Source organism: Mus caroli, chromosome 10 (assembly GCF_900094665.2).
Source record: "Mus caroli chromosome 10, CAROLI_EIJ_v1.1, whole genome shotgun sequence".
Classification (NCBI taxonomy): Eukaryota; Metazoa; Chordata; class Mammalia; order Rodentia; family Muridae; genus Mus; species Mus caroli.
Window position 1 is genome coordinate 62,676,286 of NC_034579.1, and position 25,004 is coordinate 62,701,289.

General features: G+C 42.9%; 1 protein-coding gene across 3 annotated transcripts in view; it reads right to left on the bottom strand.

The window, feature by feature from the left end:
• Cabcoco1 (ciliary associated calcium binding coiled-coil 1) overlaps positions 1–25,004 on the bottom strand; it is a 100,386-nt gene that overhangs the window by 39,182 nt on the left and 36,200 nt on the right. The window contains exon 6 of one of the 3 annotated variants that reach the window (XM_029482827.1): positions 22,043–22,404. The exons of the other annotated variants lie outside the window; for them this stretch is intronic. Coding sequence (XP_029338687.1) covers positions 22,357–22,404 — 48 coding nt within the window. The 3' untranslated portion in view covers positions 22,043–22,356. Of the gene's footprint in view, positions 1–22,042; positions 22,405–25,004 lie in introns of those variants that run through there. 3 annotated transcript variants of the gene reach the window in all.

The following is a 25,004-nucleotide window of genomic DNA, read 5'->3' on the forward strand; positions in this document are numbered from 1 at the left end:
GAGCTGCCATTGTCTGGTGACACAGGACACTGCTTTGTAATTCTGACAGGCCGACTCTGGTACTGTCCGTATGTCCAGGAAAGAAATTTTGTGGTCAAACATCTGAAAATTGACATGCCAGGTATTGAGGACATGTACATAAACACAGGCCAGAACTAACATTGTATATTTAAAGCAAAAAACAAACAAGAAAAACCAGAAAAGACACCAAAAGGTTTTCAGTGTAGAAAGGGATGAAGGATACTGTAAAGGAAGACTTTTAAAGCATCAGAAAGGCAACTCATATTTTTTAAAGACAGTCAAAATGGTCTTGGAACAAAGAGAGTTCAAAACTGTTTGGTCCTAGTACCACGTAATCTAAAAGACACTGATGTTGGGGGACACATTGATTTCAGGGCTCTAGCAATAAAATCTAGATGTGAGCCTGTAGCAGATAGCAATGTAAATGATGTGTGCAGACATTGACAAAACACTTTGCCTGCCTGCTATTAATGTTTTCCATAATTACACCGTGACTTAAATAGTTCATATGGACAGATGAGTGCGGAGCAGGCAGAACTGTTCCGGTATCAGCGTTCAGTTCAACCATCTTTATTTCTTCCACAGAGATATTTTACATTATCACTGGTTAGGCACTCAAAATTATTTTAGGTTATTATTATTACTTTTAAATTGAGTCATTCTGATCATCTGAGAAATCAAAATGTTCTTGTTTAACAAAGAGGCACAGTGCAGGACATGGAGAAAATAACAGAATAATGAGGAAAATATTCCCATTTTGCTCGGCTTTTAGATGCATGGAAGAAAATCAGTGTGAAAACAACCGGTGCTGTTTGAAGAGAGTTATGGATGAAATATACATTTATTATTATTATTATTATTATTATTATTATGGATGGAAGGATGCTGTGTGCAAGGGTTTGGCTGTACATTCTTTTCTAAGCTCTAGAACTTTCTGAGCTATGTGGTAATTAACCTGAAGCAGTTTAAATAGCTTTCTTCAGTATTCTGAGAACATAGTGGAGAAATCTCACCATTGTTAAAATTATCCTCGAGATTTATGTAGCAGAAAATTTATGGATCGTCTTCATCGCAGCTAAAGCGCCTTGGAAATGTAAAGTGTTTATAAATTCCAGTTGCACTCACATAGATACTAAAATGATGTGGTTTTTTTTTTTTATCAGTTTCGTGAAGGCAATTGGTTTGACTCAATAAATGTTTAATGAGTGTTTTCCTATGTTTAGATCTGTAGAAGTGTCAAATAAATAATAAATAGCCCTACCTTTAGGAAGCTTATCATCTAATTGAAGGCAATGAGTCAAAGATCATTGTTATTTATGTGAGTGCCACCCGCTGAGCATAGATCGCTTTTCCCTGGGAGTGTTGGTTCAGACCCACTCTCAGGCTACAGAGTGGACCCGGAGAATTAGCATGCTTCCAAGCTGCTTCTATGGTGTTAATTCTGCATGCGTGCTTTTCATTCTTAATTGTAAACATTGTTTTCAGATGGTATTCTATGTACTGTGTATAATGTCAGAATTCGTCGGTGATTGTCTCACAGGCTAAATATACGGCATTTAAGGAACTCCTATAACTACTGAAAATGACGTCTTTTCTGTCAGCCAGGAGATGAACACAAAGGTTGTTTATGCATATGTGTGTGTGTCCCGTGTTAAAGCCATCAGAGACCACTCGCTGCCCAAGCGCAGCAAGTGGACAAAATGGCCCAACCAGTTGGCACCAATGAGCCATCTCTATCAGCTTTCTTGGGGCTGTGTGAGTGACCATTTGGACCCATGTAGTCACTCTGATAGCTAACTCTTGCTCCAGAAATATTCTGTAGACATGTTTGAATTTGTAGTTTGTTGTCTAGGTTGTGTCTCAGCATCTTCCTCTGCCCTGTCCAACTTCTCCCCCGCCCCTCCCCTCCCTCTCCCGTGACCCTCAACCCGGTTCCCTTTTCAGTGATTGATTCTGAATTCCATCATGACATCTGATTATGGGAAAACATGTTTGTAACCTGCAGTACATCTAATTAAACAAACAAACAAAACCCCAAAACACTACCTATTTTTAATGAAGCTACTCCCTCCCAACTAGTGTTCTCTGGCCACCACCTAAACACTACCTGAAGAAACTTAGGGCCATGCCAGCCATGAAATAGAATACACTTCCACAGAGAGAAGCAGCCTCCATCTTTTGGAGTTTTGAAAACTTTTGAGAAGAAGGCATAAGGAAGGCCCTCTCACCTAAGTTACTGTGCTCTTGATCTGATGCTGCGCTCAGTGGCAAGGCCACAGCAGGAACAGCAGGCGCTAGTTAAAGAAGGTCCTTCCAACTATCTGCCAGCCTGGTCCTTAGCGGGGTAGAACAGACACGTTTCCACAGTTCATACAAGCCAAGCGCTCCCTGGATTTTCTGCAGTGTCCCTAGCGATCTCATGGTGTATTCACATCTGCAGAGTTTAATCGTCGTTCTCAGCTCTCTCCCTCAACATCATTTAAATAGCATTACCTCCCTCAGTTTAAGCTGAAAATCACTTTCGTAAACATGCCCTTACGTCATTAATAACCCAAGACGGATCACCGTGACTGTTCTAGGTCACTTTTCTGAGACACAGGAAAGCAATGAAGAAATCTGGTGTTTGGGTTATGACACAGGAAATCACAGTCATAGACATGTGTCCTTAAACTGTGTCCGGAATAACTCTCCTCCGCCAGGGAGTGTTCCAAAGCGGGACTTCTTTAACCTACTAGTTTTCTCTAAAGCTGTTATTGAAGCATTTTAACGAAATACAAATTTATTGTTGAGCCTTTCATCTGCCTGCTTGGCTGAGCTATTATTATTATTACTGTTATTATTATTATTATTATTATTATTAATTGGCAATCAATTTCTAAGGACCTAGGAGGCATGGGCAGAAATGAACATGTGCTTGTGAGAAATAGTCCCAGACATTTAGTTAAACTTACTTGTGTGTGGCAAAGTTTCCACTTGCTACATGTGGAGAAAGATTCTATACCTTTATAATAGGCTTTGTGGCTTTTCACAATTAATTGGTAAATATTTTACTCTTGACCTTAGTTGCTTGACATTTTGCTAGTGACTTTCCTTCTTGAAGAACTGAAGTAACAGTCTGATGGGTTGTCTTGACCCTGTTGTCCAAATCTGCCTTCTGTCCCCAATTATGAAAGTATGAACGTAACACACACACACACACACACACACACACACACACACAAACACCCAGACCTCTGTTTATTTCTTTTTTTAACAGATTTAGGTTTAGATATGCACTTGAGTTCAGTTGCCTGCTGAAGGCATCAGGTTCCCTAGAGCTGTAGTTGCAGGTGGGTGTGAGCTGTCTCTTCTGGGTACCTTGTCCCCTCCAAGAGCAGTAAAGGCTCTTAGCCTCCAAGCCACCCGCCCTGACCTTTGATTTCATTTAAGGAATTATTTCTTCATGGAAAAGTGTTTAATTTTTACAAATAACTCGTAACTTATTTGTAAATGTAGCTGAGCAAACATTTTCTCAGTGAACTGTCCGTTTTTAACATTTCTGTACTGGAGTGGGCAGCTTGACTGGTTGCCATAACTGCATATTTGTTATAACCTGCCTCTTGACCCTGACTTTGGAAATTAAAACATGTGCACACATCGTCATGTTGTGGATGCAGACACACGCCTGGATTCTAACCTTTGCTTCATGTCAAAAAATAATAAATACTCCCTTCGTGGAAAAATCATGCTGATTTCATGGAAAACAAGCATGGAGGTTTCGTTTCAGGCACACTGCAAGAAAAATCGTTTCAATGTTAAAACTCAGTTCAAAAGAGGTCATGAGTTTGAAGAAGAGTTGGGGGGTGGGGGTGGGGCGGTGTACGAGGGAAGCCTCAGAGGGAGGAAAAGAAAGGGAGACATTGCTTGAAAGACAATCTCAAAAATAAAAAATAGCAATAAATGAGATGGTTCAAAATATCAAAAACAAATAAACCTCAGTAAAGTTCCCTTTACTGTCATCTATATTCCTATAGCCAAAGGCTTCAGCCTGTGGATTGCGCTAAGCCTGAGCCGTGCTGATGAGAATAAACTAATTTATGCTCTGCAAGCGTGAGCTAGCTTGTATCCTTAGACTGGAGTCTCCAGTTTCTCCAAAAACAGGCGTGATGAGCATGCTCAGTCTCTTCCCTGTTGCTGGGTTGAAAGGTCATGGCCCACTTCCAGCTTCCAAGTCGTGGCTTATGATGTGACCCATCTCCATCTTCTCCAACTGGAATCTGGAAAGGTCTGGGGTCACCTGTCTAAATTCTGTCACTTCTGCTCTCAGCTCCCCTGACATGATTTTACATTGCAGTTGCATGGGGATGCCTCCCTTTCCTAGCTTCCGTAGCTTTGTTTTATGACCTTGAGCAAGGCTGTTAAGTACCTAAATATTTGATTATATATTTTTTCCAAACACATCATGGAGTTCGCTTGTGCCAAGTTCCGCATCTTGCCACTCCCCACTCCCGGTTTTACCATTTCAGCATCATCAGGTATTGTACAGAACACTCAATAGATTTGGTTGTTCAATTAAAGCATTGTAAATTTGATCTCTTTTCCCTAATAATAATAATAGTGTAAAATTGGCTCCATGGAGAACACATTTTTTTTTTCCCAAGCAAAGTTCCCACTAGGCTTTCTTCCCCTGAATGGGGGTTTTTAAGATTTTTAACACCATGAAAATGAAAGTTAAAATGAATCCTGCAAAGTTCTAACAGGCTGTTACAAGCTGATGTATGTTTTTTTTTCCTTCCCAAAAACAGAATCCGTGAACTAAATGGTTCTGTGGGGTGGGTAATGTGGGAAGGGTAGATTGTAATTCAGAAGGCAGCTCTCCCTGGCTTCTGCAGCCCCACCTGTGTGTGTTCGTGACATCTGCACTTCCTCTCCACCTAGCCAGTGCGCACCGTCCTGTCTTGGAGCGGTTCAGTGCCTACAGGACCATTTCTTTTTCTTCCTGGTTCGGTTCTTTTGTTATTTTTGTTATTTTCCTTCTAAACCTTGCAGGCAGGTAAGTGCTCTAACAGAGGCCAGCTGTTCTTAAGAGCTCAGTAAGTGGCTGAGACTGGGCTATTTTCCTTATTAAGTATGGCTTCTTTTCCTCCAATTTGTGCCTGGAAAATACTTAGCTTTATTTTGTGTATCCATGGCTAAGAAATATAATTGCATATAAAGGAGAGACCAGTGAGCCAAATAACCTTGAGAGGAAACATATTTCGACCTATTAGAGAGTTTGGGTTTTAGTAAGCAACGCATATGCAGATCCTAAACTAACTCCTCTGAGTGGAGTAGTCTCAGTTCACTAACCTGAAATTAAGATTATTCAAACTAGAGATGAGTTCACAAGTTCTAAGGGCCCCAGAGAAGGTAGAGGTGAATGGAGAGCTCCTGAGTGATGGTGTGGATGGGAAGCGTGTAAAGGGTGGGGGAGGAGGTCTTTTCCTCGGAGGAGATTAATAATAGTCCAGGGAAGACAGAAGATCTGAAATGAACTTTGGTGGTACGGCTCATATTGGACAAGCATACACTGAGGTTGGTGGATGAACTGGGGATAGCTGCAGATTCTCTGAAACCTCCCCATTGAGAAGTGGGCTTTACTTCTGTTCCCATGGGATTCTAACTAGCTACGGGGCCTCCTCTCTCTCAAACCACAGCAACGCAGCCAGTGCAGACTGGGCCTAACCTCCTGTGATGGTTTGTATATCCTTGGACCAGGGAGTGGCACCATCTGAAGGTGTGGCCTTGTTGGAATAGGTGTGACCTGGTTGGAATGGGTGTGTCTTTGTGGGTGTGGGTATAAGATCCTCACCCTAGTTGCCTGGAAGTCAGTCTTCCACTAGCAGCCTTTGGATGAAGACGTAGAACTCTCAGTTCTGCCTGCACCATGCCTGCCTGGATACTGCCATGCTCCCACCTTGATGATAATGGACTGAACCTCTGAACCTGTAATCCAGCCCCAATTAAATGTTTTTTTTTTTTTTAAGACTTGCCTTGGTCATGGTGTCTGTTCACAGCAGTAAAACCCTAACTAAGACACCCCCAAACTTCTGCTTCCTCCCAGGAACCCTCCTTCTGGGGAACCTAATCTTATTGCCTGGTGAGTTTCAGCTGTGGGCACAGAGAGACTCTTGAGACCACAGTGAGAGTGAGCAGCCAGCTCCATTCATTGGTGTGTTCTTGATGTCCAATAAATCCCACTAAAATCTTTCATTTGGATATTTTCACTTATGAAGTTCTTGCCCATTTGGAGGTGGGGGTTTACTGGTCAGTCCTTACTGATTTATGTAACTGAGTCTTTTGTCACGCACATTGTATCTTTGAGTTACTTCACCATTTGTCCTCCTAGTGAACCATTTTGTTGACAAGAATTCCTTCATATCAAGTACAGTTTAACAACTTAAAACAAAAACATTTGTTTTTAATTATGCGCATGTGTGTGTCTGTGTGCTTGTATGTGCAGGTGAGTTCAAGTTCCTAAGGAGGCCAGAAGATGTTGGGTCCCCTAGAGCTACAAGTTAGGTCCTCTGCAAGAGCAGGATGAGTTCTTAGCCACTGAGCCTTTTTCCAGTCAGAGTATACCAACTTTTCTTCCACAGCCAATGCTGTGGTATGAGTGTGTGCATAAGTGTAAGTGTGTGTGTGTGTGTGTGTGTGTGTGTGTGTGTGTGTGTGACTCTTGAGGGCTATAATGCTATCTTCCTGAGTATGCTTGAGTTGTTTAGCTTCATGCTGAGATTTATTATAAACATGAAAAGGATATCTCCTTATATTGTGAGCTAAAGGTTCAAATTCATTAATTCATTATTTTCCTTGAGAAATATTTCTTAGACCCTTAATAATTTACGGAAAATATCGCTTCTTTCTCTCTACAGTCTAATGGCATATAGCAAATATGTGAGTATGGGTTATTTTTTCTCTCTTATTTCCCTTTGCTTATCCACCTACATTTATGTCATTATGAATTCATCAGTGTTCTGAAATTGCTATCAATTTATGACTCTCTGGTTGGTAAAATAAAGCCTCTAATTTAAATCTTCAGCACTTAAAAAAATCTATTCTTTACCCTTCTTTAAATTATTTTTACTCACTTACTTTTAAAGATTTGTTTTTATTTTTAATTGTGTACTTGCTTGGGGGGTGGGCATGTATACCTGAGTCAAGTTGCCCTTGCAGGTCAGAAGAAGGTATCAGGGTCCCTGGGTTACAGGACAAATGTGGGTGCTGGGAACTGAACTAGGGCCCTCCGCTGGAACAGTACTGACTCTCAATCACTGAAGACTTCTAAAGACCTCTCCTCATCTTGTCATACACTTAAACACCCCACTGCCAAGGTAACTAGCCAGTGTTGCTTGCAACGATTTGTTGTCTGTGCATGTACAGCCCAGACATTGGCAATTAGACATTTTATGCTTTCTTATGTTATTCTAAACCCACCTTACAGTTTTATTTTCTAGTTGCTTCTCCCTGGCGTATACTCTTCTGTGTATCTGCCATGCGCTCAACTAGCTGATGGATTCTTTTGTGGCTTTCATAATTTTTCTTCACCTTCCTCTCTGTCCTCCCTATACAGTAGTGTCATGTGTGACAAGCACAGTTTCGGTTCCCACTCTTCCATTTTATATCCCAGGCTTCTTCCTTCTGTCCCACTAGCCTGAGCAGAGCTTCCAGTGTACAGGAAACAGAATGAGCCTCAGCAGACAGCTTCTCTCTAACCCTTAGGAAACTTGGCTTCAGCCCTGGCTCATTGATGATAATGCTCAATGTGGGCCTTGTAGCAACCTTTAAAGGCTACCCCTCCAGCAAGGCATTTCTCTCTCTGTCTGGGTTTGCTAATACACTTTATAACGACTGGGTGTTGGGTATGTGGGACAACTGTTCTGCAGCTCCTGAGAAAAATGACACAATCCTTCAATATTAGTGTGTGCAGCTGTTTTGACTGATTCTCCTTGCGTTCTGGAAAGACGCCACGGTCACAGAACATTCTTGGGTTTGATCTCTTAATATTGTGTTTCTGGTGGTTTTTTTTTTTTCTCATGCATTCTCATAAAGGAGGGAGCTTAGAGAGTGATTTCTTTCTTTTACTGTCCTGGTCAGGTTTGTCCAGTAGTGTCATGTAGTGTCATTCTGATCTCTTTCTACATACTCTGCGGGAACTTCCAATATTGAATTCATTTATTTCCTAATTATTAAGTAATATGAAATTTTAGTTTCCTTTCTTCGGTATAGAGCTATTAAAGCTTTCCAAATTTTATCACTTTCCATAGTGTGATAATCAGTGGTAATGTTTATATTTGCATGCCTGCTGTCCGAAGACACCTGACTCTGTTGCTGATGTTGTAGTCTTTGCTGTCTTTATATTTTAAAAACCATTTAGGAGCTTTCAAGTTTCATTAATTTTTTCTACAGAACCATCCCATCACTTACTACCATTATTATTGTATGGTTTTTATTTAATTAATTTCTTTCTTACATCTTTCACTTCCTTTTATTACCTCCTCCTTCAAGTCCAATCTGATATTTTTTGGCTTTTTAAAACTGTACTTATTTTTATGTGTATGATTATTTTGTATATAAGCCTGATTTACACAGTGCATGCGCATGTGCACCACATATATGCAGGGGCTTGAGGGAGCCACAGGGCGGCGTTGGAACTGTGGAACTGAAGGAACAGAGGGCTTCATGCGACTATGTAGGGACCAACCTTGGTCCTCTGCAAGATCAGTCAGAGTTGGTAANGATGGAGCCATGCCTCCAGCTCCTCATAGTTCCCAGTTTTAATTCTTCAACTTTGTGTCAGGAATCTTGCTTTTGTTGTTTTGCTTGCCAGTGTCTATGAACCAGTGACACATGAAGTCAGAAGGGAGGTAGAAGTCTCTGCATCTGAGAGGTTTAGCTGTTGCCACGTCTCTTATTTCTGATATTGGTGGGTTCTTTCTTCTGCTGTCATCTGTTTCCTGCTCACACATTAATAGCGGTACTGATTTTAAGGAGTTTGTAAAAAGCCCCTTATTATTTGAAAATTGATCTCTGTTCTTTATTCTTTATTANTTCTTCTGTTTGGTACTATTTAAGCTTCTCTTGTTTGCTAGNATTTCAAGTTGAAAGGTGAGGCCATAGTGTTGAGAGTTTTAAAAATATATAATAATTTTCCTTATTCTTTGAGAATTTGATACATGTATACAATGTATTCTGATTACATTCACTTTTCAACTCCTCCCAGATCCCTGGATCCTGGATTCTCCTCTCAGCTTTCTGTCTCCCTCCCTCCCTCCTTCCCTCCTTCTCGTCCTTTCTTTTTGTTTCTTCTTTCCATAACCCTCCAAGACTAATAAGTATGGTCTAAAAGCACACGGGGGTGGGGCATCCAGTGGGGTGTGGTCAACTTACTAGTGGCCACGCCTATAACAAAAACTGACCTGATTCCTCCTGTTTCCTTACAACCTAAGTTTTGTTTTGCTCTTATTTTCTTATCTTCCAAGCTTCCTATTTTTATTTCTTGCACCATTATGTTGTTAGGAGTTGTTGTTTTTAACTTGATGTGGTTGTGATTACAAACCATGCTTTGTATATGATAAGAATTCCGGATTAATTCAGGGCCTGTGTCAGAATCCAGGATGTGGGCTGCTTTCTTGGTATCCTTGTTTGCTTAGTTGACTGTGTAGACTGTGTTGTTGTTCTATGAATGTTGATTATGTCAGAGCGTTTGCTAGTGTTAGTGAAATTGTTTACATCTTGGCTAATTTTATCTTCCTAGTCTATCAATTATTGAGAGGAGGTGTTGAAATCTGTTTCGATTGTGGATTTATTCACTTCTCCTAGTTCTGCTGAGCTTTTTCTTCATGCAATTTGACTTGTCTGTTACAATGTACACGAGTGTACAGGCTTGTTAGATATTCTTGTTGGATTGGCCTCTTTGTCACTAAGAGTAACTTTCTCACTGACAGTTACCTAGGCGTGACAGTAACTGATGATTACAAAATCGTTGGTGCTTTTCTTTTTATTACTGTTACCTGGGTGTTAAAGTTAGCATTAATTATCAATTTGCCAGAATCTAGAATACCCGGAGCCTGGCTTCTGGGCAAATCTAAGAGAGTTTATCTAGATTAAAGTTGGCCTCTGGGACTGTCTGTGAGAGAATGTCTTGATTATATTAATTCAGTTGGGAAGACCTGCCCACTGTGGGCGGCACCATTCCCTGGCTGGGATCTTGAATTACACAGATGGAGAGAGGGAGTTCAACAGGGAGCATTCATTGCTTGTCCTCTTCCTGATGGAACTGGCTCCTTAGAGCTCCCACTTTCTTGGGCTCCCCATCATGACAGACTGTACCCTTGAATTCTGAGTCAGAATAAACATTTGCTCCTTTCATCAAGTTGCTTTTAACAGGGTGTCTTATCACAGTGACAGGAAAAGAGACAGCCAAATCCCCATGTGTTTCACTTCTAGTGTGCTTTGTGAGCTCATGTTTGAATTGCATGTCATGAACACTTGGTGTAGCTGGGTCACCTGCTTAGGACTGTAAAATAGGTTGGTGCATTTAATGTGACAACTGATTAAGTTGGGTTTTAATCCACTATGTCACCTCTTCTGTTTGTTCCTGGTCTGTTTTCCTGCCTTCTTTAGGATTGAAAAGAGCTATATTTCATCTTCCCTTTTCTATTTGCTTCTTGGCTCTAGGTTTTTGGCAATTATTTATGTGGGGACACTGGACGTCCTCAACTTGATCCAGTCCACTTTAAATGATGGTCTGCCTGTTTGTGCACAGTCACTTGGAACAGCATTTTTTCTTATCTCTCTCCCATTGGTGCCAGTACTAACGCTCTCTTACATTTTTGTTTCTGTAGGACATAAAGCCAACAATATACTGCTTTCATTTTTCCTTTTGACAATACCCTATCTTATTAGTTAAAAGATGACCCACACAGGGGCCCGTTGCTTCCATTTCTTCATGTAGCTGTAGATGTCTATCATGTCTGCACTCTTCCCTGCATGGGGGTCATACCCAAACACTTTCTGTAATGTGAATCTGCCCATGATGAACTTTTAAGCTTTTGTACATCGGGAAAGTATTTTACCTGCATTTCACAAAAGCCTTCACAGCACACACAGTTCTGGACTGACAGTTGGTTTCCCTTCTGTGGTCCACTGTCTTCAGTAATAGCTCTGCTCTATTACCCATCTCTGGTCCTCCATAAGAGAACAGTATGGCCATATTCTCTGGGTGTTTTAACGCTTCTCTTTGTTGGTGGTTTTTAGCATTAGGTACTGTGGCTCGGTTCCTTTTAAGTGTCTCCTGCTTGGAGTTTGTTGGGCTTCTTGGATTTGTGAATTAATGGTTCTCATAAACTCAGATACGAATCTCTTCAAATATCTTTTTATTCCTATTTCCTCCCCTTTTTCTCTTCCTTGAGTCCAGTCACAAACATCTCTCCAGCTGAAGTTGTCTGTGGCTCTGTGACTTGTTATCTCTCTCAGACAGGCAGGAATGGGAGCAGATCACTCCATCTGACCATGGATTGAGTTGACTTGGGTTGTGTGTTTCAAACTTGCTGAGGTGAGGTACTGACTACTGACCCTTGACTCTCAATGTAGCTCTCCAGGCTCATGCCCACTGTCCTGTTGTCTTGCTGTCTTCTGGTTTCTGAACTTTAACTATGCTCTCCGCTCTGCAGTATAGATGTTCGTTTCATGATGAACAAGTTGCTGGTCACAGCCCAGGACCTGCCTGTGCCTAGAACGGAACATTGCTCCTATGTGACCTCACTCCTGCCCATGTAGCCTTTTCCTGCCTCCTTGTCACCTTGATCCTATCTGCTTTGGTAAGCCCACACTCTACTTTTATGGACACAGAAATGTGGTCAATAGTTTTATTTGGTTCTCTGCTTTGTAGAGATAGTGCACTGTTTTTCTAGCTCCTGGCTAGAACCCCATAAGTACACAGGGGTAAAGTAGCACTGAGAGACAAGAGTCACTCAGAAATCTCTGCTTCTCTCTGAGATTTTGGAATATGTGCTAGATAGTTCTGTGTAAACTTGACACAAGTTCAAGCCATTTGAGAGCAGGGAACCACAACTGAGAAAAGGCCTTCCTGAGATCAGAGAGCCTGTAGGAGATTTTCTTAATTAGTGAATGATGGGGGAGGGTTCAGCCCATGGTGGGTGGTGCCATCCCTGGGCTGGTGGTCCTGGATTCTATAAGAAACTAGGCTGAGCAGGCCATGTGGAGTAAGCCCATAAGCTTTACTCCTCTGTGGCCTCTGCATCAGCCCCTGCCTCCATGTTCCTACCCTGTGTGAGTTCCTGCCCTGACTTCCTTTGGTTATGAGCCTTCAAGAGGAAGTGTGAACCAAAAAAGGCTTTTTCCTCTATAACTTGGTTTTTGGTCATGATGGTTCATCATCACAATCGAAACCCAAGCTATGACAGCATTTTTTGGAGGGGGGAGTGCAAGTGGACCATGCCACCAGACAGAAGAACTGATAAGGCCGAGTGAGCCCAAACCCCATGAAACTCAGGATTGAGTATGGCAGGCATGGGGCCAACTCCCTGCCCCACTCTACCAGTTCTGGACCACGTAACCATGACAACCCACTGAGAGGACCATGACAATCAGCCACCAGAGGGAAAGCACCTGAAGCCCTTCCCCCATGCAAGTAGAGCATCACTAGCATCTCAAACTGAGCCAACGGGACGCATCGGCTCCTGGATCCCACCCTGCTCACTCCTCAATGCTTACAAAGTCCCTATCCACACAGAATAAAGTACACAAGTTATTTCACCAAGAATCATCTGAGACTGGCTGTTTGACTGAGCTGTAACACTTTGGGAGGAAGAGTTTTCTGTCTTCATTGCTGGACCTAAGCCTGCCTGGCAGGCTGGGCTCATGCCCCTGCCATCCCTGATGATGCTCCCCACCCTTGTTGCTGCCTGCCAGCTGCCCATCATCATAGTCACTGCCCCTGTCTCTGGCATTGGTGCTGCCATGGTAGCGGGTAAGGCCAGGGACCCTGGCTACTAGAGACCCTTGGACCTGGAGCCTGGAGGATGACAGAATCTCAGATCCTGACTGTCCTGAAAGATCTAAGACCTTGAGATGGACCTTGGGAATCACCCATTTTACTTTCTCTGATTATAGAGTGTTCTGGGTTAGCTACAACATCAGAGTAAGAAGATACACACAAGCCAAAATGATTGTTTTTTTCTCTCTCTTTCTTCTTTCTTCCTTCCTTCCTTCCTTCCTTCCTTCCTTCCTTCCTTCCTTCCTTCCTTCCTTCCTTCCTTCCTTTCTTTCTTTCTTTCTTTCTTTCTTTNCCTTCCTTCCTTCCTTCCTTCCTTCCTTCCTTCCTTCCTTTCTTTCTTTCTTTCTTTCTTTCTTTCTTTCTTTCTTTCTTTCTTTTGTTTTTTGAGACAGGGTTTCTCTGTATAGCCCTGGCATGATTTGGTTTTGAATGAAGTTGTTTTGTTGTTGTTGTTGCTTTACATTAGAAAATCTGGAATTATTTGTAAACTCTTATGCTCTATTGTTAACATATTCCTACTGTTTGGGAGAGTGAGGACATTTTTGCATTGATTGCATATGCAGTGAGGATAACTGGCGCCTTAAGTACATGAGGTTCAGAGTAGGCAATGGAACATGTACAGTATCTCCAGTGAGCTCTGAGGGCTCCGAAAGAAGCAGTCACAAGGTGTTCATCACTGCCTTGGGGTGATGGCTGCCCAGACCTGCACATAGTCAGACAGAATACACATAAAGATATACACATATACACATAAGCAGACGACAGACACATAGATACATCACAGACAGTACATACACAAAGGCAGAAAGAATATAGACACAGATAACACACACTCATAGACATACATATAGGCAGAGAACATCCAGGCATAGCCATATACATAGGCAGGCTGCACACATACAGCATACTTGATGCAGATAGTACACACACACACATACACACACACAAAATAGACACACACATTAGGTCTATAGCACACAGACATAAATACACACATAAATACATAGGTAGGTCTCCAGCTCTCTCTGAGGGCACTTCTGAGACTCTGAGGGCACCTACCATCACAAGGTGGCCATCACTGTCTGTCTCCAGAGACATACAGATACAAACAATATACACAGACACACAGGCAAAAATATGAGCAGACATAGACACACAAGCACACAGATACACCCAAAGACATATACACACAAACAAACATGACCACACATCTACACACAGACACACAGGCATATGCACAGACACACAAACATACACATACAGACGCAGACACAAACACACACAAATAAACAGAGACACACACATCTATGTCCATATATATGCACATGTATGGATGGGATATACACACAGGAACATACACATACTCCGGCACACGTGTGAACAGGCATGCACACACACACACACACACACACACACACACACACACACACACACACATACACATACATCTTAGTTCTCCAGTCACGACACTATATTAGCATTAGAAGTCTATGGTACAGAACAAAATTTGCAACAACCACACACAAAGAGCTCAATGGAGAAACAGTGACCAGGCAAATCAAATCTCTTCTCATTTTCAGTAAAAGTATCTAAAGCGCCTTGCCTGTGTTTGGGGTGCAGAAGCCTGACGTTCTAAACTGTGGGGGGCTCATCAAGTCCCACGGGCTGTGAAGGATGCCCACCGCTGCCAAACTTACTTCCTCATTTTAGAATGACCAGGAGAGCGTTTCATCCCTCCCCCACAAATATTTCCTTTCATCTGAAAAAATATGTGGGCTTTTGCAAAGCCACTGAACACACATACATCTATAAATAAAGTGCCCCCCCCCGTTACCACATTGGCTTGGGTTTGCTGTCTGTCAGGCCCTCATGTAGAACTGGAGTTCCAGGGAAAAGGACGGAAGGGGCTGTCACTGAACTGCCCTTGGGGGATGTGTGCTGTTCATTTGATTTAATTTGAAAGGAGAAGTCAGGGCACTTTAGAACCTTAGAGATTTTGTCTTTAATGGTTCAGTGGGTGTCTGCATTGACTGTTGGATATAAAAAAGACTCCTTTGAAGGCTCTGCCTGGTTTTAGGAATTTGGGTAAAAGCACTGTGCACCTACTGTGTGTTTATTATGAAGTTTTTTGGGTTTTTTTGAACTCAATTTTTATGATTGGGGCATAAAGGTTACAAAACAAGGCAAATATTGTGGTCATGAGTTAATGCAAGGTGACTCTCTTAAATGGACTTAATTCCAAATGTCTGGCTTTATTTTAATTTTAATGGCTCCATGTCTAAGCAATAATCTAATTTAAGCTTTTTGTTTATTCCAAGTAAAGTCAGACAATGTGTGCATTTTTAAAGAATAATCCTTGGGTGACACAAGTTGATGTCTCCCATTAGATATGATTAGGTGAGCCTCTTTGGGGTAAACACTTTAAACTGTCTCTTATGATTTGCAGAAATACAAGACATAGAATTAACTGTGTACCTCGCCTCTTCAAAGTTTTAACAGCTGAATGTTAACTATTTTCCGTGTCTGTTCATTTTGGATTTATTGCAATAACTTTCACAAGTGGGATCGAGTCCAAATTCTTGGAGCATTTTAACCATAAAAGGCATAGAAATATTTTGCAACCCCATGGGCAGTAATATGATATTTAGGAGTTTCATAAAAGGAGCGACTAGTGTGTGGGCTCTCAGGATGAGAGCTGCGTCCAGCGGCACATCACGGATGTTTATTTCAGAGGCTGTAATGCGTTCAGCCTCTGAAATACTAAAGGCATGAGAGGAAGAGAGACAGATTTATGGAGTATTCTGTATTTCTACATATTTCAATCACTGTGTAATTTATGCCTTGTAATACTCCTTCCAGAGTGGAACTTTGCTGTGGTCTTAATACATGTACATTGGAATCTAACTCAAGTGTGCAGGATTGGGGGTGAGACCTTTCCAGGTGAACGAGTCCTGAGGGCAGGACCCTTCCTTGCCCAGATAGATTAATGCCTCATCAATGGAAGCAGACAGGAGCTTTTCTTTCTAGTGAAGACACAGGAAGGAGGTGTCACCTACAGAGGAGGAGAAATCGAGCCCTCTGGAGATACTAAGTTAGCTGTTCCTTGACCGTGGACTTTTGACTCTGTGACTTTGGGAAATATTTTTGTTGTTTCTAAGCCATCCAATTGTTGGCACTTTTGTCTCAGCAGCATGCATGGACTGAGACAGAGGGCGTGTCCCAAGGAGGAGGTGATCCATGATGAGGTGGGATGAGGTTCGGGTGGAGGAAAGGAGAAGATAAAGCAACCATTGCTACAGGTAGCCTCCTCAAACACAGTCATGCGTTCAATCAACTCACGTGGTGAGGAGTGTCTGCTCTGGGTCAGGAACCAGAGGATAAAAATGAGGTGATGGACAATTCTCCCCACCCCAGATGTATTGATCTGGGTTTAAGGTGCTACAGGAGGAAGTTAACTTGCTGGGTTAACTGAGCCATTCTTCCTAGTTAGGCAGGCACCATCTTGTTTATGATTATGAAGACTGGAGGCTGAGAGATGGTTAGAATTCCTCTTTCTTTGTAGAGGAGATAAAGGAGTTGCAAAGGGTAGGGAAATTACCCCTGGGGATGTATGAGGAGTGCTGACCTATGATCCAAGCCTTCCCATCAGCTTTTGTGTGTGCCTGGGTTGTGCCTAATTTAGGGACTACATTTCGATTTTCATGTCACCTGCACCAGCACAGGCATTGATGATGGGTGTTGATTTTTACTGGAAATATCCCTTAAAAATATTTAACTGTGAGCAGGCAAGATAGATCAAGTGGTAAAGATTTTGCCATGCAAGCATTGAGGATCTGAGTTTGGTCCCCCAAATCCACATAAAAGTCTTGGCAATTGTAATCCTGGCATAGGGAGGTGGAGACAGGTGGATGTCTGAGGCATTCTGGTCTAGGGTCTAGCCTAATCAGCAAGTTCTAACCCAGTGAGAGCCGTTCTCTCAGTAAAGACTCTGTGGACAGTACCTGATGAATGACATTGGATGTTGCCCTCTTAGTGTGTGTATGTACCTGCATACAGATGCACACCCACATACACAAAAGTATTCCATCCCAGTACCTCTTTTCCGTTAATAGTATGGAATCCCACTCAGGGATTAGGAAAATATAAATATGTCAATGCATGAGTGGGGACCCTTAGCATGGTCTCCATCACAAGCTTGGTTCCAAGCACCCCATACTCCCCGGAGTTGGCTTAGAGTGCAGAGTCAGTCCCCTGGTGACCAGTTATGGTAGAGACCCTCTCTCGGGCATCATTCACATCTTGATGTGTTAGTGGTGATGGTCAGGAAACAGTAAACTGTGTATATGGGCATTTAACTTCTTGAGCTGTCAGGATTTTTCCTTCAGCTGTAGGGCTAATCAACCTAATTGTCTGTTGGACAGCGATGGGTGAGTTAAGCTGTCAGTCAACCAACTGAGCAGACTGGTGGCTGATTCTGTTCCTGGGTGATGTAGACAGATTCTCAGGTTCCACATGAACACACCAGCACTTGCACCCTGCCCAAGCTTCTACTCAGCTCTCTCCCCTTATAGATCCTGATTCCATCCCAGCCTTTCCTCGACTCCTGTACATTGTTATCTGTACTACATGCACACACACAAACGCTGTCTCTGTTTCTGTCTCTCTCTCAAACTTCTAAGAAAGAAAAAAAAAACCCTAACTCAGTGAACAATAGAGATTGAGGTGGATTGAGGAGAGGGGCCATTTGTAGAAGACTGGCTTGGAGGGAAAATGATGACATTATACACCTCTGCTCATCCCTGGAGTTATCAGGGTCAGGGATGGAGCAGATTCCACTATCCAGAGAGAAGAGGTCCAAATAGGTATTGTGGTTGCCTGTGGAGGAGTGTAAAATGACTTCAGCAGCGAGGCAGCAAAGAGTAAAACCACTTCTTTCTCACTGTCCTGGTTTATGTCCCGAGTGACCCAGATAAGAGTCCCAAGGAGGAGGAAGAAGAAGAACAAAAGGAAGAGAAGGAGGAGGGAGAGGAGGAGGATGAGGGGGAGAAGGAAGAGGGGCATCGAGAGGAGGAGTGGGAAGAGGAGGAGGAAGAAGAAAAGGAGGAAGGACAGGAGGAAGAGGAGAACAGAGAGGAGGAAGGGAAGGAGGAGGAAGAAGAAAAGGAGAAGTAGGAGGACGAGGAGGAGAAGGAGAAGGAGAAGAGGAAGAAGAAGAAGAAGAAGAAGAAGAAGAAGAAGAAGAAGAAGAAGAAGAAGAAGCAGAAGCAGCCTATTTAATAAGGGTTCCCATGCAGTGTGGACCTGAGGATCATGGCAGGGTAAGAGAGGGGTAGAGACAAATCTAGAAAAATAAACAGAAGACGCCCAAACTTTGTTCTGTTACATGTATTTTTTTTTTTTTTATGTACACAGCTCATATGTTGAATTGCTTGTCTGCCTTTGTTTAGTGAAAACAGAACAATTAAATATTTGGAACTTTAGCCAAAGAGCTTATCTGAAGGGAATGTTTAACTTTTGGAAAAAAAATGCATTTCTAGCAGTTATGCTAATTTGTGCTTAATGATCATATTATTTCAAATACGTTCATTATTTATCAGGGGCTAATGAACCACATTTCCCCTCTCTCTCCTTAGCTTTGGCTGTAATTTAATACATGTAGCATGTCCATTTTCACACACTGTGTGTTCGGGGAAGCACACATAATAGATTAGCATTATTTACTGTGTGAATGAGACCATCGGGAGGCTCTTGGGTGGAAAGCAAAGAAGTTGAAAGGGTTGTAAAAGTGATGAATATTTAAAATAACTTTGTTACGATGTTATTTATGCCTTACTTAATTTTTTAAGGAGTGTATGTTTGGAAGGCAATAAAGGCAAACTACGGCCTATTTTGTGTGTTAACGGTTGAAATTTCGGAGGGTTATCAACACGTCACTTAGGGCTCGACTCTACAAGTGGGAGCCACAATCTTCCATTCCAAAGTGCCATTTTGTGTGTTAACTGTTGAAACTTGTGATGGTTATCAACACGTCACTTAGGACTCAACCCTATAAGTGGGCACCAAAACCCTTCATTTCAGAGTGACTCTATCACCTAACCATCAAGCATCTGGGCAATGATTTAACCATACAGCCATCTTCCAGGGTTCCATGGTCTTCAAAGTGGTACCTATCTCCTCTGGCTGCTTGGAAGTGTGCGTGGTTTGAGAGTTAACATATTTGGATATACCAGGCAAATGGCAAATGCTCTGTTAACTTGCCTTGCCTGGGATTTGTGCCCAGTTTTGGACTTTATCCTGTGATCTCTGCCCAGTACCACTGGGTTCAAGTGGATTCCCACCATCCACTGATCCTAGACCAGAAAGCCTGCTGATCCAGCTTGTTCTACTAACCTGAATCTTTCCTTTGTGAATTATATTCTCATGGACTTAGCAAATGGATGTCAGTTTCTGTTGCCAGTGTTCTCAGGGCAAGCAACCAGGGCTGTAGTATAAGCTTACATCAGAGAGTTGTAGTAAAAATATCTTTACTGGAAATTATGGACCACAAACACTAAACCTCAAAGCATGTGTAAGGAAGGAAGGCACACATGTTTGCTCAGTAAATGCGATAACCATGTAACACAGGACTGCATGCAACACCCAGACTTCGAAATACTTATCAAGTGGGGACTGTTTCTTACATCAAGGCCATTGGTAGGTTTTCTTTGCATCATGGCCTTGCCTGTGTGGGAACAGAGGTGCATATTGGCTCTTGTAGAAGTAAAGGATGATGCAGTTCAGCTTGGTATCTAACAGGCTCAGATGGGAGGGAAAGTGCCTTGGCTGTCAGGTCAAAGCCTTGTTTGTAGAACAATTAGCTCTGGACACTTAGGTATGTCTCTCTGGTTTTCTTTTTTTTATTTTTTATTTTTATTTATTTATTTATTAGATATTTTCTTTATTTACATTTCAAATGTTATCCTGAAAGTTCCCTATATCCTCCCCTCACCCTGTTCCCCTACCCACCCACTCCCACTTCTTGGCCCTGGTGTTCCCCTGTACTGGGGCATATAAAGTTTGCAAGACCTAGGGGCCTCTCTTCCCAATGATGGCTGACTAGGCCATCTTCTGCTACATATGCAGCTAGAGACACGAGCTCTGGGGGTACTGGTTAGTTCATATTGTTGTTCCACCTATAGGGTTGCAGGCCCCTTCAGCTCCTTGGGTACTTTTTCTAGCTCCTCCATTGGGGGCCCTGTGTTCCATCCTATAGATGACTGTGAGCATCCACTTGACTCTCTGGTTTTCAGTGTGAGTCATTAAGATATCAATCAATCAATCAGTCAATCAATCAATCAATCAATCAATCAATTGAGGGATGGTGGTTTCTTAATATAAGCCCAAAGAGACTGGCAGTCAAGTTGTACATAGATGTTTGCTGAGCATCTTTTATGTGCAGTGGTGTTGAACTGGATATCTGAACTAGAATCAGCAGTTGTTTTAAGAGGGATGGGCAGGAGAGCATCCAAGGCAGTATGGACAGGAACAGACAAGTAGGGATACAGAGAGATGAGACCTAGCATTTCTGGGTTGGTTGCTTCAGGCATGAAGGAGGCAGGCATATGTTATCTGGGGATTTGTAACAAATTACCCCAAACATGACCACTTAAAATAGATGTTTAGAGACATGCAGCCTGTGTAACTGGCACTACAGGATGGGTCTACCAGGGCTTTGCCTCAAGGACTCTTACAGTTGTGATCAAGTGATCAACAAGACCTACAGGTTTTACTAGGCTCAGCCAGGAGGTGTCTCTTCCAAGCCCATGCTGTGGGACCTCTGCAGAGGTTTCTGAGTGCCCCCATGTCACAGAACAGGCAACAATGCACAGATGTCAAGAAAGCCACCACATACACCTATTGTGTAGCAGTTTCCTCTAAGATGGGTACCTTTCAGTTTAAGGAAGCTCTGTAAGACAGAGTAGACAGCTCAAAGTAGCTACAAGTCGTCTCTAAAACTGACCTGATTCACAAGACCTCTCCTTCCCAGAGTAAGCAATAAAGATAGCCGAGGGTCATTCTCAGACAAGACAAGCTGCAAAGAAGTTTCTGAGACCTGAGCAGCTACCAGGAAGAAGCAGAAACAAGCTCATTTGCCTGGAAACTGTGTAGACCAACTGAGCCACCTGAAAGTAACACTCCACAATCTGTTGAGCTGCCTACAGGCTGTCAGTGAGCTCCAGGTTCCCAGCTTTTGTGAGCTGTCACCCATGCTGGGAAGGGCTTTGTTGATACAGCTGTCTTTTCTCTTCCTAAAGGTAACCACTCAGCCATACTCCAGTAACTACTCCCAAGAAAGCCCACTGACTCACTAAGTTGGACTTTGGTGGGATCCATACTCTGGTCTATCCTGGGTTTCTGTCCATTTGTATTGCAACTCTGAGAGCTGGAAACGTCTTGTCACGTGACAAGACAGTGGTATCCCATTCAGCCACTACAAAGAATGGAAGCATGTGTTTTCTAAAAAAGGGTCAGGAGTCCTTCAGGTTAAGAGGGAACAGCCAGGCTTGGGGAGACAATAGATTGTACATTTCCTCTTATACATGTAATTGAGTGTTTCAGAGAAGATGGGAAAGTAGAGGAACGCTACTTGAGAAGATGAGGAGGACCCGCACAAGGGGAGGCTGAGAGTAAATATAATGACATTACATTATTGATGCATAAAACATCATGAGAAAGTGTATAGCTTTCCCAGTTAATACACAGTAATAAATGAGAGGGGTCAAAGGAAGAGCACCCAAGAGGGCAGCACAGTTTCTGTATAGACTAACTTTGGAAGAAGTGTCCCATCCCTTCCACCCAATGCTGGAAGCCAGACACTGTGTTCAGCACTCTTTTGAGGCAGGAGTGTGAATTTTAAATGATCAAATTATTGAAAAATGGAGGGGACAAGATGGAGAAGACTTGAACTCAAGCACACGAGCCCTTGGCAGGTGATAACTGATCACCTTCTGACCAGATCTGAAGCTTCACAATATTATTCTTGCTGTAATATTTTGTAAAGTTGTTCAAGGAGTTGCCTGGAAATTGAGCATTTATTTAGTCCAAACCCTCCCCAAAATGATCTACCCGTTCCGGTCTGTCCTTGGGAGTTCTGCGGACCAGACTGTTCCATTTTATACGTGGCTGGTGCTTCAGGTTTGCAGGCTGATGACTGTCTTGACTGGGGGAACCTTTTATTTTTCAGAGGCTTCTGGGTCAGAGAAAACCCATGTTGCTTTCTCTTGAACATTTGAAAATGGTTTTAGCACTTGGGGTGCTCAGCCGGAGGCATGTCTCCCCATACAACACAGACGAGGCTGCTTTATCTGGAAACGAAATCTGGGATTATTAATGCATTCTGTGGACCCGTGATCACATGTTGGCTCTTTTTTTCCCAAATGGCATTAGGTCCTCTAAGTCTACCATCTATTAGCCAGATAACATTTTAAGTAGCAAAATGCTGTGGCCAGAGCTCTTGTCATCCGGATCTTACTTTTATTGCCCTGGACATTGTTTGTGTTGTGTAATTTATACGACCTGAAACCACTAAGATGATTCTCCTGCTCAGATAGCTCTGGGATCTTCATCTGTGACAGCACCTTTGGCTTTAGGGAGAAGCACGCTGCCTAATCACATGATCACAAACTGCAGCCCTTCAGAAACAACACAGGTGCTTTCATACTGAGTGAGCCTCTGAAGAAATACAAAAGCAAGAGAGACATGAGGCTGAATAGTGAAAAGAAAGAAGATGAAGAAAAACTTTGATATTGATGCCTCTATTCTTAAAACCAAACAGCCTCATATTGCCTATTGATAACCATGTCAGAATACAGAGGCAAGAGCAAGGAAGCCAGGCTTACCTAGTACACTGTCAACATAGTGTGACTGCTACCACCAATTTGACATATGTCCCCCAAGTCTGCTGTAACAACTGTTTTCTCTAATATTGGAAGATTCCACCTTGCAGGGAAGCTCCATAGACAGGAAGGTAAATGACTGAAAATGGCCACCAGAAGTCCCTGAAACTGAACAGATTCACTGGGCCCCACCTTGCTGGAGTAAACTATGAAGGGAAGAACCTACCTCAGATGAGAAACAAGCCAAGCTGCAAAGAAGAGTCTTGAGGCCAGACCAGCTGCTTTGAAGAAAGAGAAACAGCCCAGTTGCCTGGCTGAGGTTTAGATCAGAGAAAGGACATTCTCCAACCTGTTGAGCTGCCTGCAGGCTGTGCAGTGTGGGCTTTGGTGATGCGGCTGCCTTTGAGTCATTTCTGCTCCTGTAAGTAACCCCTCACACACACTTCTATAAGCAGTCCCAATACAACTCACTGTTTGACCGAGATGGACTTTGCTCGTATCCATACTTTGGCTTGTTGTGGCCTTCCTATCTGTGGTTGAATGGGTGTGAGTACTGCGTTTCCTCAGAAACAGTTTTGTCACACAACGTAATTGGTGCCCACACAAGGGCATGGCTTAGATGATTTGGGGAGGAATAAGTAGATGGTCCCAACTACAGGTAGAGGAGCATGCAACGGAAGTTTGTTAGTGTGCCTCTGTGCTATGACAGTGGATGCACAGTTATTGGTATGAGTGGTGAGACATGCATCTGAGGCTGACGACTAGGAGTGTCTGTGGGCAGAATCCCAAGATGGCAGTCTTTGTCTATGTGCTATGGGGTGCTATGTGTGTCTGCTGGATGACTGGCATCTACCACATGAATAGAGATGCCCTGGAAACGGTTAAAGGTTAGGAGAAAATTTCAGTCTTAGTGCACAAGGGTCGGGATTGTTGGCAAGCAGCTGAGGAGGTTGTCTGATATGTTTGTTTTGCATACTTAGAAATGTACCCGAGTCCAAGATGGCGGCTGACAGGGTTTAATCTGTGTACAGCAGGAACCTGTTTACATAAAGGAGTAATTGGAATGAGAAAGGAAGATTCGGCTACCATCCTCCATGTAAGCCCGTGGCTTGGCAAGTAAATTAAATAAATGCAGATGGAGGTGTTGGCTTGATACTTAAGGCATAGGGGCCAGGAAGAAAAGAGAGTACAAGTTAGATCTGCACTTAAAAAACCGTTCCTGGGATCTAAGAACTTGGAACCCATGGGAAGATTCAGAGAATGGGGAGAACATAGTAAAAATCAGTGGATGATATCCTAAGGATCTGATCTTTAAGAGGAAAAGAAAATTCATGACCCAACATAAAGATGGCAGCCTTAACAATGACCCTGTCCAAGAACCCAGGGTGATCAGGAAATGCTCAGTGCCTGAGCTTCTGAAATTAGGGGAGCCATTTTAAGCAAGCAGTGAGAAAGTCTGCTGCAGCCTGGCTTGTGAGGGCATAGCACATGGGAACAGATGGGATCAGCCTGAACATTGTGGAGGTAGAAAAAAACCAAGCCATGTGACTTCTTATCTTCCCCCTAAGGCAAAGGTGGTATAGCCGGAGACAGGGTGAGTGAAGTCAGTCCCTGATGGACGAGCTTATCAGAGCCTTTAGTTGGCTATCCTCATCCAAGGTTCCCACAAGCAGAAGGGTCTGGAGGAGCATAAAGGAGAGGCTGTGGAGGGAGCTGATAATGTAAGAGACTAGAATAAGAGAAGCTGTAGTGGAATCCCGGGTCACTGGGCCAGAGAGAACTGTTTGCAGAGGGGTTCAAGGAAAGGCTGATAAAGTAAGGGACCTCAAGGCTGATACGGAGTTTTAACAGCTTTGCTGAGCCCTTTAGCGGCACAAGATCTTTCTAAGTAGGAAAGTCTTTGGCAGACTTAAAGACTTAGGCTAGTTTGAAGAGAGCCCACAAGGTGAGAGAGCATGGTAGAACAGACAGCAAATGGTAAAGCAGAGGGAGAGGTCTGTCTGGCTCAGGTAAAGACAAAGGTGGCCAAGATTCCTGTCAAATCAGAGTTCCCAAAGAAAGAACTGGTA